The 17,065-nt window shown below is 43.2% G+C and overlaps 3 protein-coding genes across 7 annotated transcripts; 1 reads left to right on the forward strand and 2 right to left on the reverse strand.

The window, feature by feature from the left end:
- Positions 1–975: 975 nt before the first annotated feature.
- Positions 976–5,452, reverse strand: LOC307236530 (uncharacterized protein). 3 transcript variants are annotated; one of them, XM_080008984.1, is made up of 12 exons: positions 5,286–5,452; positions 4,426–4,627; positions 4,286–4,318; positions 3,902–4,011; positions 3,659–3,761; positions 3,522–3,554; positions 3,388–3,420; positions 3,024–3,257; positions 2,838–2,941; positions 2,582–2,747; positions 1,428–1,528; positions 976–1,330 (listed from the first exon to the last, which is right to left on the reverse strand). In XM_080008984.1, exons 1-11 carry the CDS (start codon positions 5,354–5,356, stop codon positions 1,478–1,480), a joined length of 1,140 nt encoding a protein of 379 aa, XP_079865110.1. In that variant the 5' UTR covers positions 5,357–5,452; the 3' UTR covers positions 976–1,330; positions 1,428–1,477. The 3 variants fall into 3 exon arrangements, with proteins under 3 accessions (XP_079865110.1, XP_079865108.1, XP_079865109.1); XM_080008982.1 differs by having other exon boundaries at positions 2,469–2,747; XM_080008983.1 differs by lacking the exon at positions 4,286–4,318 and having other exon boundaries at positions 2,469–2,747.
- A 574-nt stretch (positions 5,453–6,026) lies between these two features.
- On the reverse strand, positions 6,027–10,891 carry rusf1 (RUS family member 1). The gene is made up of 14 exons (XM_080009895.1): positions 10,594–10,891; positions 9,915–9,992; positions 9,697–9,811; positions 9,556–9,601; positions 9,438–9,470; positions 9,221–9,326; positions 8,997–9,098; positions 8,706–8,776; positions 8,410–8,594; positions 8,259–8,319; positions 8,118–8,182; positions 7,820–7,981; positions 7,644–7,709; positions 6,027–7,167 (listed from the first exon to the last, which is right to left on the reverse strand). The coding sequence occupies exons 1-14, from the start codon at positions 10,741–10,743 to the stop codon at positions 7,082–7,084; spliced, it is 1,326 nt and encodes a 441-aa protein (XP_079866021.1). The 5' UTR covers positions 10,744–10,891; the 3' UTR covers positions 6,027–7,081.
- A 1,579-nt stretch (positions 10,892–12,470) lies between these two features.
- Positions 12,471–16,563, forward strand: LOC307236934 (transmembrane protein 265-like). Of its 3 annotated transcripts, none has more exons than XM_080009529.1 (3): positions 12,471–12,524; positions 16,084–16,304; positions 16,409–16,563. In XM_080009529.1, the coding sequence occupies exons 2-3, from the start codon at positions 16,092–16,094 to the stop codon at positions 16,559–16,561; spliced, it is 366 nt and encodes a 121-aa protein (XP_079865655.1). In that variant the 5' UTR covers positions 12,471–12,524; positions 16,084–16,091; the 3' UTR covers positions 16,562–16,563. The 3 variants fall into 3 exon arrangements, with proteins under 3 accessions (XP_079865655.1, XP_079865654.1, XP_079865656.1); XM_080009528.1 differs by lacking the exon at positions 12,471–12,524 and adding an exon at positions 12,701–12,993; XM_080009530.1 differs by lacking the exon at positions 12,471–12,524 and adding an exon at positions 14,882–15,001.
- The last annotated feature ends 502 nt before the right edge of the window (positions 16,564–17,065 follow it).

A 17,065-nucleotide genomic window follows, 5' to 3' on the forward strand; every position in this document is an offset into this window, starting at 1 on the left:
CATTTCGATTTTTATTTTTTATTTTTATTTTTTTGACAAACTTTCAAAAATCTTCCCAAGAACCGTAAATCCGAATGACACGACACGTACGCCGATACCGATACGCGAGATTGAGAAGAGCTATGCGATTGGTCAAAAATGACGTCAGCTCCTGCCGGTCTTCTTCATATGGTCATGTGTTCCATCCCATCCGCTGTGTGTTTCTCCAGACAAAACAGATTTTAAAAAAGTGTTGTTTTTTTTATTGTAAATAGTTGTTTTTTCATTTTATTTTCCTTTGTTTACGTGAAACAAAAACAATCTTTCAAACTCTTTCAGTCTATGGCTGCATCCCGGTGGATCCGGAGAAGTGCAAGCTGCACAATGTCACCTTCTTTCATTCCAAGTCATTCGGTGGAACCCGGCACATTGCCGCCATGGGGCTATTTTTGTCTTTATTTTTATTTGTTTTCACTGGATGAGACTCCATGTGGAAATTGCAAATGACAAAAAAAAGTGTGATAAATAAAGTGTGTGTGTGTGTGTGTGTAGGGGTGAGCTGTCACCCATAGCTGCAAGCTTCAAGATAAGACTTCTTATCTTAAACTTTGCTTTGGTCGAGTTTTATGGAGACAGTTTGAAACTGTCGTGTTGGTCCTCATGTCATCCGTGACTTTGTTATCCAACATCCCACTTTGGTCTGAATGTGAATTGCTCATCGAGGTTTATTGTAGATCGCCAAACGATTCTATTCTTTAGTTGATTTCACGGTCATTGCATATTGGTAATTTTTTTTTTGGAAATCTTTTTTGAAGCATTTCACTAACATTTTTTCCTATTCGTCATCCTTATTATTATTGCCTATTGTTTTGATGCATTCTGCTGTAACACTGCAATTTCCCTCCATAAAGTATCTATCTTTTTACCTACCTTTGCCCTGACAGTGAAAGTAAAAAGTATTTATCACCAAAACCAGGCCGTGGAACAGAAACGTAACAGATAAAATAGCACCACTGTTAATAATTAAGTTATACAATGTTATGTGGCAACAAACAAAACACAGACAACCTGATATTTTTGCACAGCAGTAATGTAAATGAAATTGAAAAATGACTTTATTCACAATTCTTACAGATGGACAACACAAAGAAAATAAAGAAAATGGGGAACAGCTCAAACATCCAGACCAGCTGCATCCATAGAGCGGCTGACTGCCCCGCGCTCTTCATTTGTAACAGACTTGAAGAGAAACGGTTTAATTTCAGTTTTTAGTTTCACTGGGTTTCCAGGACGACGGGCGTCACATCCTTTCATTCGAACCGCACCTGCAGCGACATGGTCCAGTGACAGCCTGGAATTTAGATCACAATATTATGTTTCTGCTTTGCAGTTCATATTTTTATACTGTAAAATTAAGTGGCACGCCACAGAAAAAGAAATGCCCATACCATAATGAAAGGCCATAATCCTCTCTTTCTGATGAGCTCACCAAATGCATCTAAAAAGCCTTGATTATAAAAACACTGTCCTGGATCTTGGAGTAGGTGTACTGCAGGGGGGAAAAGAAAAATACTAACACTGTATATGACCAACTTTTACATGAGACTGCTGCAGTCACATGGAACACGGTAGACAGCAAACGGCACGGGAGAGCGAGGTGGAGGTACCACTGCAAAACGTGACAATGTGTTGCTATGGTGATGTGAAAAGACTCCAATAAAATATATATTAAACTAAACAATTTAGTGTCCGTTATCATATATAACAATTTTAGTAATGTACAGCGTGTAGCTATAAAATGCAGCTTACTATTAATATTTTATCGCAAACTTAAATGATTCAAGTGAATGTTAAATTCCGCCCAAAACTTATTGTCATTCACAGTTGGTTAACTTTATACAAGGCGGCTATAAAGCATCATATTCATCTCCAAGCAGGTTTGACAATGGATTATTTCACATTATGGATATATTTATGGATATTGTTATGTGGCTTCGAGAGAGCGCATCTATTGAGATCTGTTCCCTGGAAGGGATCACTGATCTGTTAAATGAGTAATCAATGGCTGATCACCTGGTTTCCATTGGCAATAGAAGCCCCTCTTTTATGATTCATTATTCTTATCAGCAAATTATTTAAGCAGCATTTGTATAGGAATGATTCTGTCCCAAGCTTTTTTCGATCCATATAAGCAGCTGATCACTGTAACCGTGATCATTATAAGCAGTTTCCACTGTATTATTATACAAGTAACAACCTGGAGCTGCAACTTTACTGGCCCAAAGGCACCACACGACACCACCACGTCCAAATCCTCCATCTGCTTCCTCGCTACAAGCACCAAACAGCATGCGATTAATAAATAGAAACAATTAAAAACATTTATATCAATCCAGGTTTTTTTTTAATTTAAGCCATTTTAGTGCGATACTCCACAGAGCACGGCAAAAAGTAAAGATATTTTAACTTGGACGGCAAATGCTGCATACCCTTGCCACTGCTGCCGTCACGCTTTTGTTCGCTCACATGACTTCCGGTGTGCTGTCTCCGGTCTCCCATGTGAATGCAGCATTACAATCAAACCCTGAGGAGAAACGCGTACGTTGTGTCCTCTCGTGGTCTGGACGGGCACCAGGTGGTTGCAACACAGCAGTGAGAACGGCTGCTCCTTGGTCTCGGCGTGTTCTCCAAGGCACAGCCTGAAGACCTTGGCGGGCAGGTGGACGTCCCAGTCTGGCTCGTGCTGGTGCACCAGGTCCCTCACCATCCTGTCGGGGGGGCACAAGACAAACCCGAGATAAAAAAAAACAACACGTGCAATGTTTAAAATGCCTTCTGTCGCCAAAACCTCCTGAGACCTGTCAATCGATCCCTGCGTGATCAAGTCGACGGTGCCGGTCTGCTGGTGGAAGACCACGAGCGGGACGTGGATTTTGAGACGTTCTTTCAAGTCCCTGTTGATCTGAAAACAAATACGAAAAATAAATGAGTCGGCTCTGCGGATCGGCATGAAACGACGAAATGGCTAGTTTGGGAGAACGCGCCTTTTTGACGAGCTCGAGTGGCAGCCGGGAGAGGATCCTGACAGGGAAGCCAAAGTGGGAAATTATGTCCGTGATGTGTTTGGTGACTTGTGAGGAGACGCATGTTTGGATGGGCAGGGCCTCCACCCACTTGGAGTAGAGGTCTGTGATGGTGAAAAGGTATTTGTGGCCGTTCTGCGTTACGGGCAACGGTCCCCTGATGTCCAGACAAAGCCACTGCCAGGGCTCTTTCACCTGCGCTCAGAAGATTGGAGAAATATGAAAAACAACAAATGGTGTTTGATCGTCCCAACAGCCTTTCAACTTCATCCTACAGAGCAATGAGTAAGAGGGATGTCCAACAATGACTTTGTGATGGACCTACCTCTATTATGTTTTCAGGATCTTTACAGTCCACCTTAAAAAAAAAAACAAACAACAACATCTATTTGTGTGCTTAAGAAAACCACAACACTCATTATGGGCTTTGGCAGTTTAGAACCAAGCACAATCATTTACCTTGAAATTATCATCAGGAGCCCACTGAATATCCTGTGAATGCATATTAAGAATGAAGAATTATACAATAATAATGAACAAATAACAACACATAAAGCGCAGGTAAGTAGACAAAGCGTGTCGGTTTCTTCAGGTACCTGTGGTATGCAGTAATCGCCGTGGAAGAAATAGGGAAAGGATTCAATTGTCACCAGCTCCTCATCCATTAAGACGGCCCACTTTGCGAGTCTCTTTATGCGACTGAACCACCAATACCGGAACATATATGAGGGCACACAATTTCAACCGATTCATCATTTTACAGAAAAAAATGATCCAACCATGACATCATACGGCAGAAAGCTAGATCAGACGGACCGAGGGAAACGGGACGTACTCACCTGCCAGTCCGAGCATCAGGCTGGTTCTCCTCGGGCGGAGTCGCTGCTGCAGCTTCTGTGTCTTGGAGAGCGTCAGCAGGGTCTACCTGCGAGGCTGCTGCAGCGGGCGGCTGCAATCCAAACAGACCCAGAATATGTTTCTGTATTATGCATCTTTCAGAGCTCGTTATTTTCTTCTATTTATTTCGAGCCAAACTTATTATTTCACAGCGGGTGGGCGAAATAACAGAAAGACAACACATTTCTGTTGTTTATATTTCTACATATCGTACTGTATTATATTCTCCAGTGATAAAAAAACAAACAAAAGCAAAACAAATGGCCGACGTGGGGGAAACAGGTTTGAACTGGTGAAGTGCAGAACAAGTACAAGAATAAAATTACCGTGTATCGTCTACTTCTAGGGTTGACGACCGCCTAAAGTGACGACAAACAGAGAGCATTGTGAAAACCCAGCGCGGACATCTCACGACTTCCGAGCGCCAACGACCGATCGCTCCCTGGGCCCGCGGCGCAGACAGTACCTTCCTCTTCTCCATGTGCTTGGGGAACGAGAACAAGGTGGGGACGGCGTCCGGGCGAAGCCTCACACCTCCCCCGCGTCTCTCCACGTGCTCCTCCTCAAAGTGGTCGACGCACAGGACCGAGGAGGGAGACGGCGTCCAGTCCTTCCACTTCATGTTCGAGAGCCATTTCCTGAGGAGCGGGCGGCTCCTCAACGGGAATCTGCGCACACAGAAAACGGGGAACGCGTTGCAGAGGCGTTCTTGAAATATATAACGGATGGATACCAAACACTGTGGCGCGCCGATGGCAGAGCACTTCAAGTTGAAAGTGGTGATTTATTTGTTTCAACAAATCGTGTGATCAATTATTTTGTTGGTCACTTGAGGTGGTGGGGAGATTTTTTTTCCATCCAAGGACGTGGGGTTTTTTTGTACATTGTTCATCTACAGTTCACTGACCCCACTAGCTACGCTGGTCAATCGAATTCACTGTCGCCGCCTTTCACTGCTTGCATGCGGCGGACCCCGCCACCAACATTGTGAAACGGCATATAGAGGAGCAACACGCACAACAATAAATACATTGAATGGCTGTTTCTTAAAGTGCCGGCTAAAAAGAGAAGCTTTTTTTTTTTTTAATCAAAATAATCTCACGGATTACCACTTTAAAGATGATTACAGGGAACAGAAACCATTTCGTCTCCACTGCAAAAAAAAACATATTGGTTGTGTCCTCTTGGGACCTATCTGATTATCTGATTACTGTGGTTTTCAGAAGTTGTGACCAGATTTTGGCTCTTTCAACAGAACTCGCCATTTAGCTTGTTAACTGTGTCTAAAACTGACACACTCTCCCCTTGGAGCCCCAAAACACTCACTTAAAAAACTTGACGTGAGAAGTGACACTGGAGCTGCTGCAGTTGTACGCGCTGCATTTCTTTCTGCCCATTTTCAATCATTACATTTTTATTTTTTTATATATATATATATTTGAGCTGCACTGTCTGCGCCCTATGTTGTGGTTCCTTCTCCTTCTTTCTCTTCTTTCCAGTGGACCAGGTCAGTGGAATGGCAACAGCGGCGCCCTGAGTAGGCAACACACACTGCATTTCAATGTCACAATCATGGGTCAGGTATTTATCACAGTATATTATACGAAAATAGTTCAGTAATAGATCCGTTAAAAAAAAAAATCAATGACAATTTTCAGTGAAATATATATATATATTAAAAAAAAACACTGAAATTGTAAATGTATAAAAGTTATTATTATTATTAGGAGTCCAGTCCAGAAGGGGAGGGAGCCCTATTGCTTTTGTTAATGAAAAAATTAAGTCAGGAGTCTATGGTTCTCATGGATCTGCCGCACTCACAGACAAGATGAATATAATATATATATATATATATTCGGAGTGGTCCCAACATGCCGTCATTCAAGTTGGAGCCAGATCGTTCTATTATGTTGGAATAATTGAATATAAAACTTTCTTTCCCCTCGTTGATGCAAGGCGCACAATGAGGAATGAAAGCATTGCAATCCAGTGATTGGTCAACAATCGGAACCTCACCAAAATGCACGTGCTGATGTAACTGACGTCAGACCTTTAGGATGTCATGGATCCAACGAACCCAGGGACAGTCTGAATAACATTTGTATTCGGACAGTTCCAACATGGTGCCATTTGAGTTTCATCCTGTTAGGTTCATTATTGTGGAAGAAGTTTATGATCAACAATCATCCTCACCAAGATGGCGGCATGCACAGTTGATGGAGTACACAGATCACGTGACAGATATAGTCGCAATTGGACTTAAATTAATGGAATATAACATACAAAGTAAAAGTATTACCAGAAGACAATTGAATTAAACAAAGCGCAGCATATTAAACGTCACAAGTATATAGGCTTCTGAGACAAGTGACACGCACCAGAGTAAGTTATACAAAATAAAAATCCAATAGCATCACTGTCAGAATTTATAGATATTCCCGAGATATCAAGGTATACAATCTTCCTGAATTAAAATGACTGGTAACAATAACCAAAAGCAATTACATAATGCAAGGAACTCTATTTATTGTCTGTGTTTTGAAATATTTTCAATTTTTTGTCTTCCCTTCCAGATGCCTCAAAGATTTGTTACAATGATAACAAAAATGTGTCGCCCACTACACACAATTCATTTAATTATATATCCTCTATTCCTCAATTGAGGTCAGTTTAAACCGCTTACCTTTGTTTGTTTGTAGGTTTATAAAATACATTATTATTGTGAAGGCATTTTTCCATTGATTTACAAAGTGTCATAAAATAATTCTGTTACCCAAAATGGAGGATTATTTGTGATAAATAATAGTGCTCACAATACTGACTAAATAATCATTATTATCATTTTAGTCATAATGGTGCAGCCCTAATTCAGAATAACCCATGTAAGTTGTGGCGTAGGAAACCGACCCACACCCGCAAATACCATCCCATCATGGAATAACACTGTAACCAGGCCGGAACGAACGAACAAACTTCTGCAGTCACAAAACACACCGGAACAGAGAGCCAAAGCGCACTCGTCCAATGAACTTTAACGAAGGACCGACTACCCTGGACCCCGCGTATTGTTGCCTGCAGCTGTATTTATTATTATTTTTTAATTGGGTCCTTGTTGTGACAGTTTAACTGCTCTTCAGTTTCCACTCCACCCTCCACTCGTCCCAGTCGAGAAGAGTTCTATGTGTCTGCCACCCGGCTGATTCCACACCTAGGATTACAGCAGAGACAGGCGATCACTTGATAGGAAAGCTCACACGCAGGTAGGGCTGGTCGATGTATCAATATAATATATTGTGATATGAGACTAAATATGGTCTGAGATTTTGGGCATCCTAATATAATGATAAAGTCAAATGTTTTGTGTTTTCCTGCTCTTAAAGGGAACATGCATTGCAGTAATCTTCTTAGACTGCATTGTGGTCAGTTGGTCATCATGTTATTATTATGTTACTATTATGTCATAATAGCATAATTAATCATTGTTTCTCAAATATTTCTTATGAGCAAATGTATATCAGTCATGCCTAGAATATCACAAAATTATCATATAAGAGGTATACGTCAAAAAATAGTGGTATTTGATTTTGTCAATTTCGCCCAGAAATACACACAGACACAATAAACGGGTTGTGGTTTGTAAGTAAACTGAAAGACAACAAACCAAAGCTTTACATTCCTGCTTACCTTTAAGAAATGGAATGAAGATTTGATCCATGAGCTTGTGACTGTTACACACCATCTCCCAGTGCCCTGTCCAGAGGATAAGAACAGGTCACACTCCGACACTCACACTACACACCATGTAGGCGCATTTTCACCTATACATGTAGATGCTCAATTATATTTAAAAAAAGGCTTACTTTGGCTATTTAGCGTGAAAAGTTGCCTGAGCATCAAAAGCTGTTGAGCCTCGACCCCCGCAGGAGCAGAGTTCAACGGGCTGCTGAGACAAATGGCCTGGCACATGGCTCGGATCTGATCACACACAGAGGCTTCTGGACCCAAACACACCGAGACGTAGCCTGCGGAAAACCAAAATAAAATACTTTACAATTAATAAAACCCAACGTATTTTATATGGGACATATCTTGTCACGGCAACAAAAAGAAAAACGTCAGTGTTTAATGGAATGAAATGGTAGTACAGGGCATTATTACCATTTCTTGCTCCTAAAAGGTAAGGCTTGTCGTTGTTCTTCAAGGCCCAGTCAAGATCCTCCTGGCTAGAAATGTAGATGAATTATCGTGAAAATTGGTTGAACCCTTTATGTCCATGTTTCAGAGGGAACATGAATATACCTTTGCACAATCTCCTGCAGCTTCACTCCAAGTTTGATTGGCATGGGTTTCCTCCTGAACTCTGTAAAGCAGGAGTTGCGCCATTAATTCAATGTCAATTCTAATGATGCATTACTGCCAGCAACAATCACTATCTAGATGGGACTCTCACCTAAGAAAACCGGTTCCTTTCGATTAGCTTCGACGGGGCTGAGGATCTTTCCGTCCCTCAGGTACTGGTGCAGCACGATGGAAAGTCGCACCTCGTTGAAGGTTGCCATAACAACAGAGCGCACCGCTTTGTAATTAGCAAAAAGGTGTAATATGGTGAAGAGGAGGAAGAGGCCAACAGTCAGACTGAATCAAAGAAATGGGGACAACAAAATAAATATGAGTCTATAACTTAGAGGTAGTCATTCGACTTTCACATGGTTACATTTAGAAACCAATTCACTTCACAATGCTTACAGGGGACTGTCAGTGACCAGCGGAATTAATATTAAACTGACCAGTAGTCCAGCCAGATTTACCAAAGTCTCCTGTGGGGAAAAAGGAAAAAAATACACAATGGAACAGATTATTAATATCCACATATAGAGAGATTTCTGTTCATGGGATATTATAAGATCTATTATTTTTGTGATACTATGGCAGATGATTACTACAAAAATGAACGCGAGCATCGTTGTTGTGTGCCTTGCTTTCGGGATACACTTACCACAGTTTAGCCAGAGATCAAAAAGTTTTTTTAAGAAGTACCTGGCTGCCATCTTTTGCAGAGATGTCGGCCATGTTGTCCCTGCGGGCCTGATGAACGGTCAAGGCGGCTCTGGTCGCTCCACCTGCAACTCCTACAATGGACTAGGACAGAGAAAATATTTTTGTTGGCATGGAATGTACGTTGGAATAAAGAATTAAAAATTGAATTTGTGTAAAAACAACAACGCTGGCATTATATTTTTCACTATATTCATTTGTATTACCTTGAATATCCCTGCAGTGCACACAATCAACGTGAAGTACGATGGGAAGTTTGGAGCCATAATTTCCATAAACATCGCAGTGTCATTGAGCACATCAGCAAAAAGCCTGGAAAACCATGACGAAGACGGGTTGGTATGCCAAATCGTGTTTGGGTATTCAGTGCACAAACTAAACCTTCAACATGTAAATGTCTAAGGATCGTGGCACATTGCATACCTCCATTTTTTGGCTTCTGAGTCAAGTTTACTCCTGAAAGAGAAAAGGAAATCTTACGTTAACGACCTTTCAGAAGATCGTTCATCTGCAAATGGCAGGTGCATGAGCGTCGTCATACCCTTTCCGCCAAGCAAATAGTATTCTGCCCAACATTCCCGTGCCATCTACAAGAAACAAAATAAATCTCATTCTGAATCTTAATGAGACGAACATGGTGAAATAAAATATAAAAATGTGCTGTGGATTCTCTCCAGCTCACCTCTTAACAGCCACGTGATAGTTGCTGCAGCTACCGTTGCCTCTTGGTTTCCAACACCGACGCCCCTCAGAGAGGCTTGGGTGGCAAGAGTTCCTGACAGAGAACTTGCAAAGGCCTGTTAAAAGGTGATGGTTGAAAACTGCAGCGCACGGCTGGAAAGGTGGACATTACTGACGCCATCATACTCGGCACTGATGAGAGTTAGTCCGCAACTATACCTGCACCGTATCCCAAAACTGATACTGCAGATAATCCCCACTGACGCTCTCTGGATAGCCTTGAGGCAGGAAGACGGTCTGTAATGAGACAGAATGAATGCTGTGTGTTTGGTGTATTGGATCAGTGGTTCTCAACATGGGGTCCCCGGACCCCCAGGGGTCCTTCAAAAGGTTGCAAGGGGTAAACAGTTAAACGTCACCACTATTACTGTCAGTGTGCTGGTAGCTCTGTCCGTTTACTATTTTTGGACATGTAATTATGACTATTATTAGTGAAATTTCACCGTGTTATAGGTCTCACAATTTTCAAGCCACTTACACGCCAAATAAAACTAAAAATGACCAAACAGAAATGACCGTCTCGATTTTGACAAGTGCGCTATAACTTTGTGGCCAGAAAGTGGTTTACGAAAAATATTCTACTTTTAGTGCCCTAATTTCCTATTGGAAAATAAAGTGCAGCTGAAACATGCCACCATTCTGACACATTTCTCACTCACACCACCACCCGCTGGTTGTAAGCGCATTTGACATCAAAATGTATGAAATTGTGCAGCAAATCAATACAGTCGCGGAGACACATGTACACATATTAGGGGAATTATCTACCTTCATTTACAAGACATTAGCAGCGTTCAAGAATGAGCAATTAAAAAACAATGAAGACGATAGCGCTCACCTTGAACAGGCAGATTAAGAAATTCCCTCTCGATGCACCATCACGGTCATGCCGTCGTCTCTCTATTACGCCATCCTTGGCCAGATATTCCCACGACTCCGCGGAGCCATATTTCTCAGTTGCCACAACAACTGGCTTGTTTACCTCCATTACGGTTAGCCAGTGATGGCTAACTGTTCCGTTTGGATGTTTTATAAGCGCTGGTTGGAAATAAAAATGAACTGAACAAAAAATATATATATATCGCACATGAAAAAGTCTCGTCTTCTGTCCCTTATTCCGATGTCACATACGTGTCGGTTCCACACGGTCCTCACACCCACAAGTCGCCGCACTGAACTTCCGGGTTAGGCTGGAACTGACTTCCTATTGGTGGATTGGGAGTTTGGGGCGGGGCCATGACCAAGACGCGGCGGGTTAAAGTGTTGAAATGTGCGCGTGTGCGTGCGTGCTTGGATTGAAGGTAACTAAGTGCATGAAGGCAGATTATGTTTTTCTTCTTGATTTCATTCAGATATAACTTCCAGGCCATTAACTTGTAATTTCTAACTTTAAAACTGAAATATTTTCTATCTAGCTTGGGTAAAAAAAAAAAAAAAACAATTTAAAAAAATATCAGTAATGACATAAGTTAGAAAATAGAGTTCTGAGACTTCACTTCAGATTTCAGTTTCCACACAACCCCATCACCTACAAACTGGATTACAAATATGGACTCGCAACGATACCACTGGATTTGAAACCTGGAGTATAGGGCATAGACACACTATAATACCACCGTGGAGTATAAATATTTAGACTGTTGTTAGTTATTCGGATGGCTGTTTTATAATGATCATTGGGTACTATCACCCGTATTAATACTGTTCTATTATTATGGACTGCTGTTATGACTGTATGCCACTTTTCCATGCCTGTACGACCCTTGTAATTCCACTTTACTGCTATTACTGATATTATTAACTGCTGTTACTACCGTATGCCTTGTATTAGTAATTCTGCAATACTGTAACTTCTGCTCACTCTAGAATTCACTGCTACTTGCCCATATTGGGTTCATTAGTCAACTGTGTGCATTGATGGATAGTGTACATACACGATGTGTTATTTTCTTATCTCTTTTTAAACTGTAAATCTCTTCTCGAATGCGGGGAATTTCCCCCCAGGGATGAATAGAGTCGCAATGTTATCTTATCTTATAATAACAAAACAAAGATCACCACACCTCGCAGAAATTGCTCTGTGACTAGGCGAGCTGCGTGACACAGTCCTGGTGGATTACTTGTGTGTTAAATGTCATTTATCAGTTACAACATCGCTATTTTAGAATCCCCCAGATTTCCACAGAAGGAGCTCCAGGGTAAGGGAGTGAACAATGGCTGACGTCACCTTGGAAATATGCAGCCAGACAGCGGCTGAAAGCTGACCTACAAAGAAATAAATGTGTCTTATCTCCGGTTCAGAGATCACATGGCTGCGGTCCAGAAACAAGAGTGTGCAGGTTAACTTGTGGGATAAAAATAATAAAAAAGAGGCCCCCGGCCTTCTTAAACTGAGGCGGGTGGGTGCGGGGAAGTGTTCACAGGGTGTTGGAAAGGTTATAAACTGTTAACCACACAAAAGAAGAAGGGCAGGGAAAATATTTGTTTTTCTCTACGTTCCTCCTTCCCATGAGGTGGCCTGAGAAACGCGGTGGGAGACAAGAGTTGGAGCGAAAGGCAGCGGCTGTTCTGTTTTCAACCCTGCGGCAAGACACGCTCAGACACACCTGCGCCCCGTGCAGTGGAATGTGGAACGAAAAAGAGGAGAAAATGTCTCGAGAGCCGGAGAAATCCACAAGTGCAAAAGAACAAAAACAACGACCTCCGTCTGATGGAGGACAGTCAGGAGCCAGGAGTTAGTCCAGGTTCAGTGGCGGGGATAAAATAAAGGTGAGTTCACAGTAGAAGAATAATGGGTGTGCAGTGTGTGGGAAGACAGCACAAAACAACTCAACTGGGCGTGGAGGTTTCACACGGTTTCACTCCCTGTTTCACTCTCTCGCTCAGTCCTGTCTGTCCACAACTCCAGGCAGGGCAGCGTCACCGGCAGTGACTCTCAAGGCAAACTCTATAAACTCAAGACAACCTTTGGACATTTTTATTTTCTTGAGGATCCGCAACAATCGAGAGCGGCGTTAGGAGATTGGTGTTTGGAGTATCTTTTCTCTCAAGTCTTTTCACTCCAAGGAGGAAGAAACCCGTGGCAACACGCCCCGTTCTCACTTGGGTGACGGGTGGGCCACCGCCGCGCAGCAAAAACCCCTGCTCGGGTTTTAACTTCAGCTCAGACTGTCAGATTGTCAAAACATTCAAGAAGTTCATTGAGCCCGGAGAATGGATTTAACTAAATGTGAAACAGGTTTGTGATTTCAAGTTAGGATGTAGCCACAGAATGTAAGTGAAAGTGTTAGTGGCTTTTTGAAAACCAGTTACTGTGTTGTGTGTGTTCCCATTGTCATTGAAAATCCTTTTAGAGTTGGAATTTTGGATGTAAAATGGGCTCTCTGCTGGTGTTTCAATTTCATTACCTGCTCTGAAAGCTCCAGAAGAATGTTCAGGTTCATAAGGGTCAATCTGAGAGGATCCTGGTTATCCACAGGCGCAGGGTGGTTTTGGAAATGGAACAGGTTAGGGGGGTAAAAGAAGTGTCAATGGACTCTACTTGTTTTGTCATGAATCAGAGGTGACAAACGTTCGGATCAGTTTTGATTCCGACTCTGTCAAGTCGCTGTTGGTGGCGGGGTAGAGATGGACCGGGAGCCAGGTGGAGCAAAAGGCAGCCCTTAGCTGGGCATTTAAACAAAAGTCAAAATGTTTCTTTTTTCAGATAAACCTCAGGAGAGAGAGAGAGAGAGAGGGAGAGGTGGAAACACAGCAGTTTTTAAACACTTTGCAAATCACCTCAATCTTATGCAGCTATGCGTCACCTTCCGCTCGCCACTGCTGGCTCTCCCCACCTGCAGATGGCACCAAAACCTCTCCCCACTACCACATACCGCTACCACCCGACTTAAGCCGGGGAACCTACCGGGGGAACCTACCGGGGGAACCTACCGGGGGAACCTACCGGGGGAACCTACTGGGGAACCGGCTGGCTGACAGCTAACCATTCCACCAGACCATCTCTCTGGGGATGGTACACGCTGGTCCGAATGGAGCGAACACCCAACAACTCGTACAATTCCCTGAGTGTAGGTGACATGAATGAAGTGCCCTGATCAGTCAGAGTCTCTTTTGGGATTCCGACTCGGGACGTTAGTCTAATCTAACGGTCTAATGGCCCTATGTGGTCCAACCCAATTCTTTCGAAAGGGGACCTCAACTTAGGGAAGGGGGCGCAATGGCACTTTTGGGGTGGCCTGCAGATTGACTAACTGGCATTATCTGGTTCAGTGTTTTGTCATAACCCAGGTGACCGGCAGTAGGATTGTGATGAGTTAACTGGAAAACCGTTCCTCAGTGGCTTTTCAGCAAGAGCAATTGCGCAACCTCCTCCTCCGTTTGAGTGTCACTCCCTCTGTACAGTTTATCCTGGAGTACGCGCCCCCACTACCTCCCTAACTAGTCTCTATTAAACCCTAGCCAATCAGTCTCTAATAATAGGGGGCGCGTGAAGCGGGAACTAACCGCAGCCATCACTCTATGAATTTATCCCTGACAGTGAATTTCCATCGGTACTACTGGGTACTTGTGAATATCCCCATGCACACACCTTATCTCCACCCACGATGCCTTCATGAGGGCCCCAGGCTGAAACAGGCACTGGGGAATCAGGGTCTGTGAACAGCCGGAATCCAACAGCACCTGGTGTGTACCACCTTGTACCCTTACGATATACTATACCGCCCTTCCAGACCAGGAGAAGGGGCTGGCTGACGACCCAGACAACTTGACCCACCTTCATCAGTGGACATTGTTTGGGGAGGTGTCAGGTCGATGGCAACACCAGCACGCCTGTCCTGGCATCCTAGGGCCCCCTGTGGGTCTGAAGCTGAGCACACTGAGGCCTGCCCCAGCGGCGATTCACCAGGTCCCCCCACTTGTCCTTCCATCTATCCTGCCGACACTGTAACAAGTCTCTGTTGGCTGTGAGGTAGCGGTAGACCGGAGCCAGGTGGAACAAAAGTCATTTATTTAGACCAAAAGTCACGACGGTTGTTCAGACAAACATTTAAATAATAACTTGTAGGGTGCAGTCTGGAGTGGCCATCAGCCTTGCTGTCAGGATATGGGGGGGGGGCACAGCAGATTTGAAACACCTTTTAGGTAATTACCTCGACCTTCTGCAGCTACGTCCCCTTCCGGTTGCCAGTGCTGGCTCTCCCCACCTGCAGATAGCACCAAAACCACTCACAACTACCACACAGGTATTTCAAAAACCCTTTAGTCAACGCTTCCCTTTCAGAAGTGGCCCAGCAGGCATCCTGTTTTCAGGGTTGTGTTTCAAAGATAGCAGAATAAGCGACGTTTTGTCACCTCTTAACCGCAGTTCCACTTTGACATTGATATTAACTTTGACAACACCCAACCAGATTAATCAGTGTTCAGTAACTGGTGTGTTCGCTGACGTGGGCAAGGCCTTGGGGGTCTAGTGTCCCAGCAGTTTTCATCCCATGTGTCTTCTTGGATTGCAAAAAAGGCTTGAGGGTTTTAAACAGGGTGTTCATACAGACTGTATCCCCAAGACCACATTTACAACTCGCCCACTTGCCCTGCGGTTGTTCGACCATTTTGACCCTGAGGAAAGTGCATGTGCCAATAACGTATTCAATAAACCGGCAAATCAATGTTTAGACAAATAATAATCAAAAGTCATCCAAATAAATGCATGGATTCAGCCATAACTAGCAGTAAGAGATCACAAACAAGCTACGATCATTCTTCCGCTCAGGAAGGTATCTGCTTTCCAACGCAGCTTCGTAAATACTCGTCAATGACTGCAATTTCAGCAAATCTGACTTTATTAATATTACCCTTGATAACATGATTTGAGTAAAAGGTGCCCGTGAGCTGTTGTGGTGGGCCACTATTCTGACCCTATTGTCACGGTTGACGAGGTGTTCCATCCACAACCCCGGGCTCTGCTCAGGTTTATCCCTCCAAGACAGCAAATAAAAAACATCTCAAAGCTCTCCTTTAGGGTGCAGTTATATTGCTTGTTGCAGACGTGAAGTGGAAAATATGAGCAAAGTGCGTATGAATCTTGCGATTGTGCAATGGGCTTTCCTCCGAGTGGGTACCCTGTCTGTGTATACCACTCAATGGGCTGATAAGATAAGACTGCATTTGATTTGCAATCAAATACGCGACCAAATAAAGCTGAAATAAGTACATAGAAATAATGTGGAGTAATAATATGTAATGACAGTACTACTAGCAGCTTTCACTATTCGTAATGCAAAAATGATTCTGTTTTTACACCCGTCTTGTCTCTTTTACCTTCCCCCAGAACAGGCAATGTTGCAAGTGGAGGACGCGGTGGAGACAATTCCAGGTTCTGGTGAAACAGTGAAAACACGAGATGACAGCACGTGCGTCTGCATCACGGCCCGCTGCCACGATGTCGTGGCCGCGTGCTGCCATGACCCGCACCACAGGAAACTGGCCATCGGCAGCATCATCTGCGGGATCAGCTGCATTGGAGCCAAGGCGTTGATCAATTCAGTCAAGGTAACGCATGATTCCACTGAGCAGAGCTGATGATAACATTATTCAAACAAAATGATTCATGATTTAAATACAACCGGTTGTTTATGTCCTGCTTCCTGCAACAGGCCGGGGAGGCCCGTGACCCAGAGAGCGCTCTGGACTACTCCAGGAAAGCAAAGAAATGTGCCATAATTTCCATCGGCGTGTGGGTGAGCCTTGTGGTCATGACGCCGGTGATCCTGGTGTTCTTCTCGTACATTCTCACTCTGATCAATTGAACCTGCAGTGAGGATCAGTTTGGATGTACAGTATATATTTACTGACTGAAGCAGTCCGCATGCTGCCAATGAACTACTGAAGAAACCAAGACTGAACGACTCATGTCGCCTACGATCTCATGACTGCTGGTCCAGATCAAACCCGCTCCTTTCCTTTCTTGATGTGGATTTTTTTTTTTTTTATCTCATTAAACAGCAAGCATTTTTTTTTGTATGACAGATTTTCTTTACACAGAGTTGTTCCAGTTTTTATATACATATACTGTATATATATATTTTTTTAAATATTTATTGGGTAATACATGAGTACAGCATACAAAAGTCAGAGATGTACGATTCTGCAATAAACATTTACATTGTAATACGTTGAGATTATTTATTAGGTCGACGTACCACCCTTGATATAAAATCAGATATATATATATATTTTTTAAATAGTAAAAATGAACCCAATCTAGAAATACATCTTAATTTGGACTATGACAGAGGCACCACTCTTTTGCC

The sequence above is a fragment of the Zeus faber genome, assembly GCF_960531495.2.
Source record: "Zeus faber genome assembly, chromosome: 11".
Taxonomy (NCBI): Eukaryota; Metazoa; Chordata; class Actinopteri; order Zeiformes; family Zeidae; genus Zeus; species Zeus faber.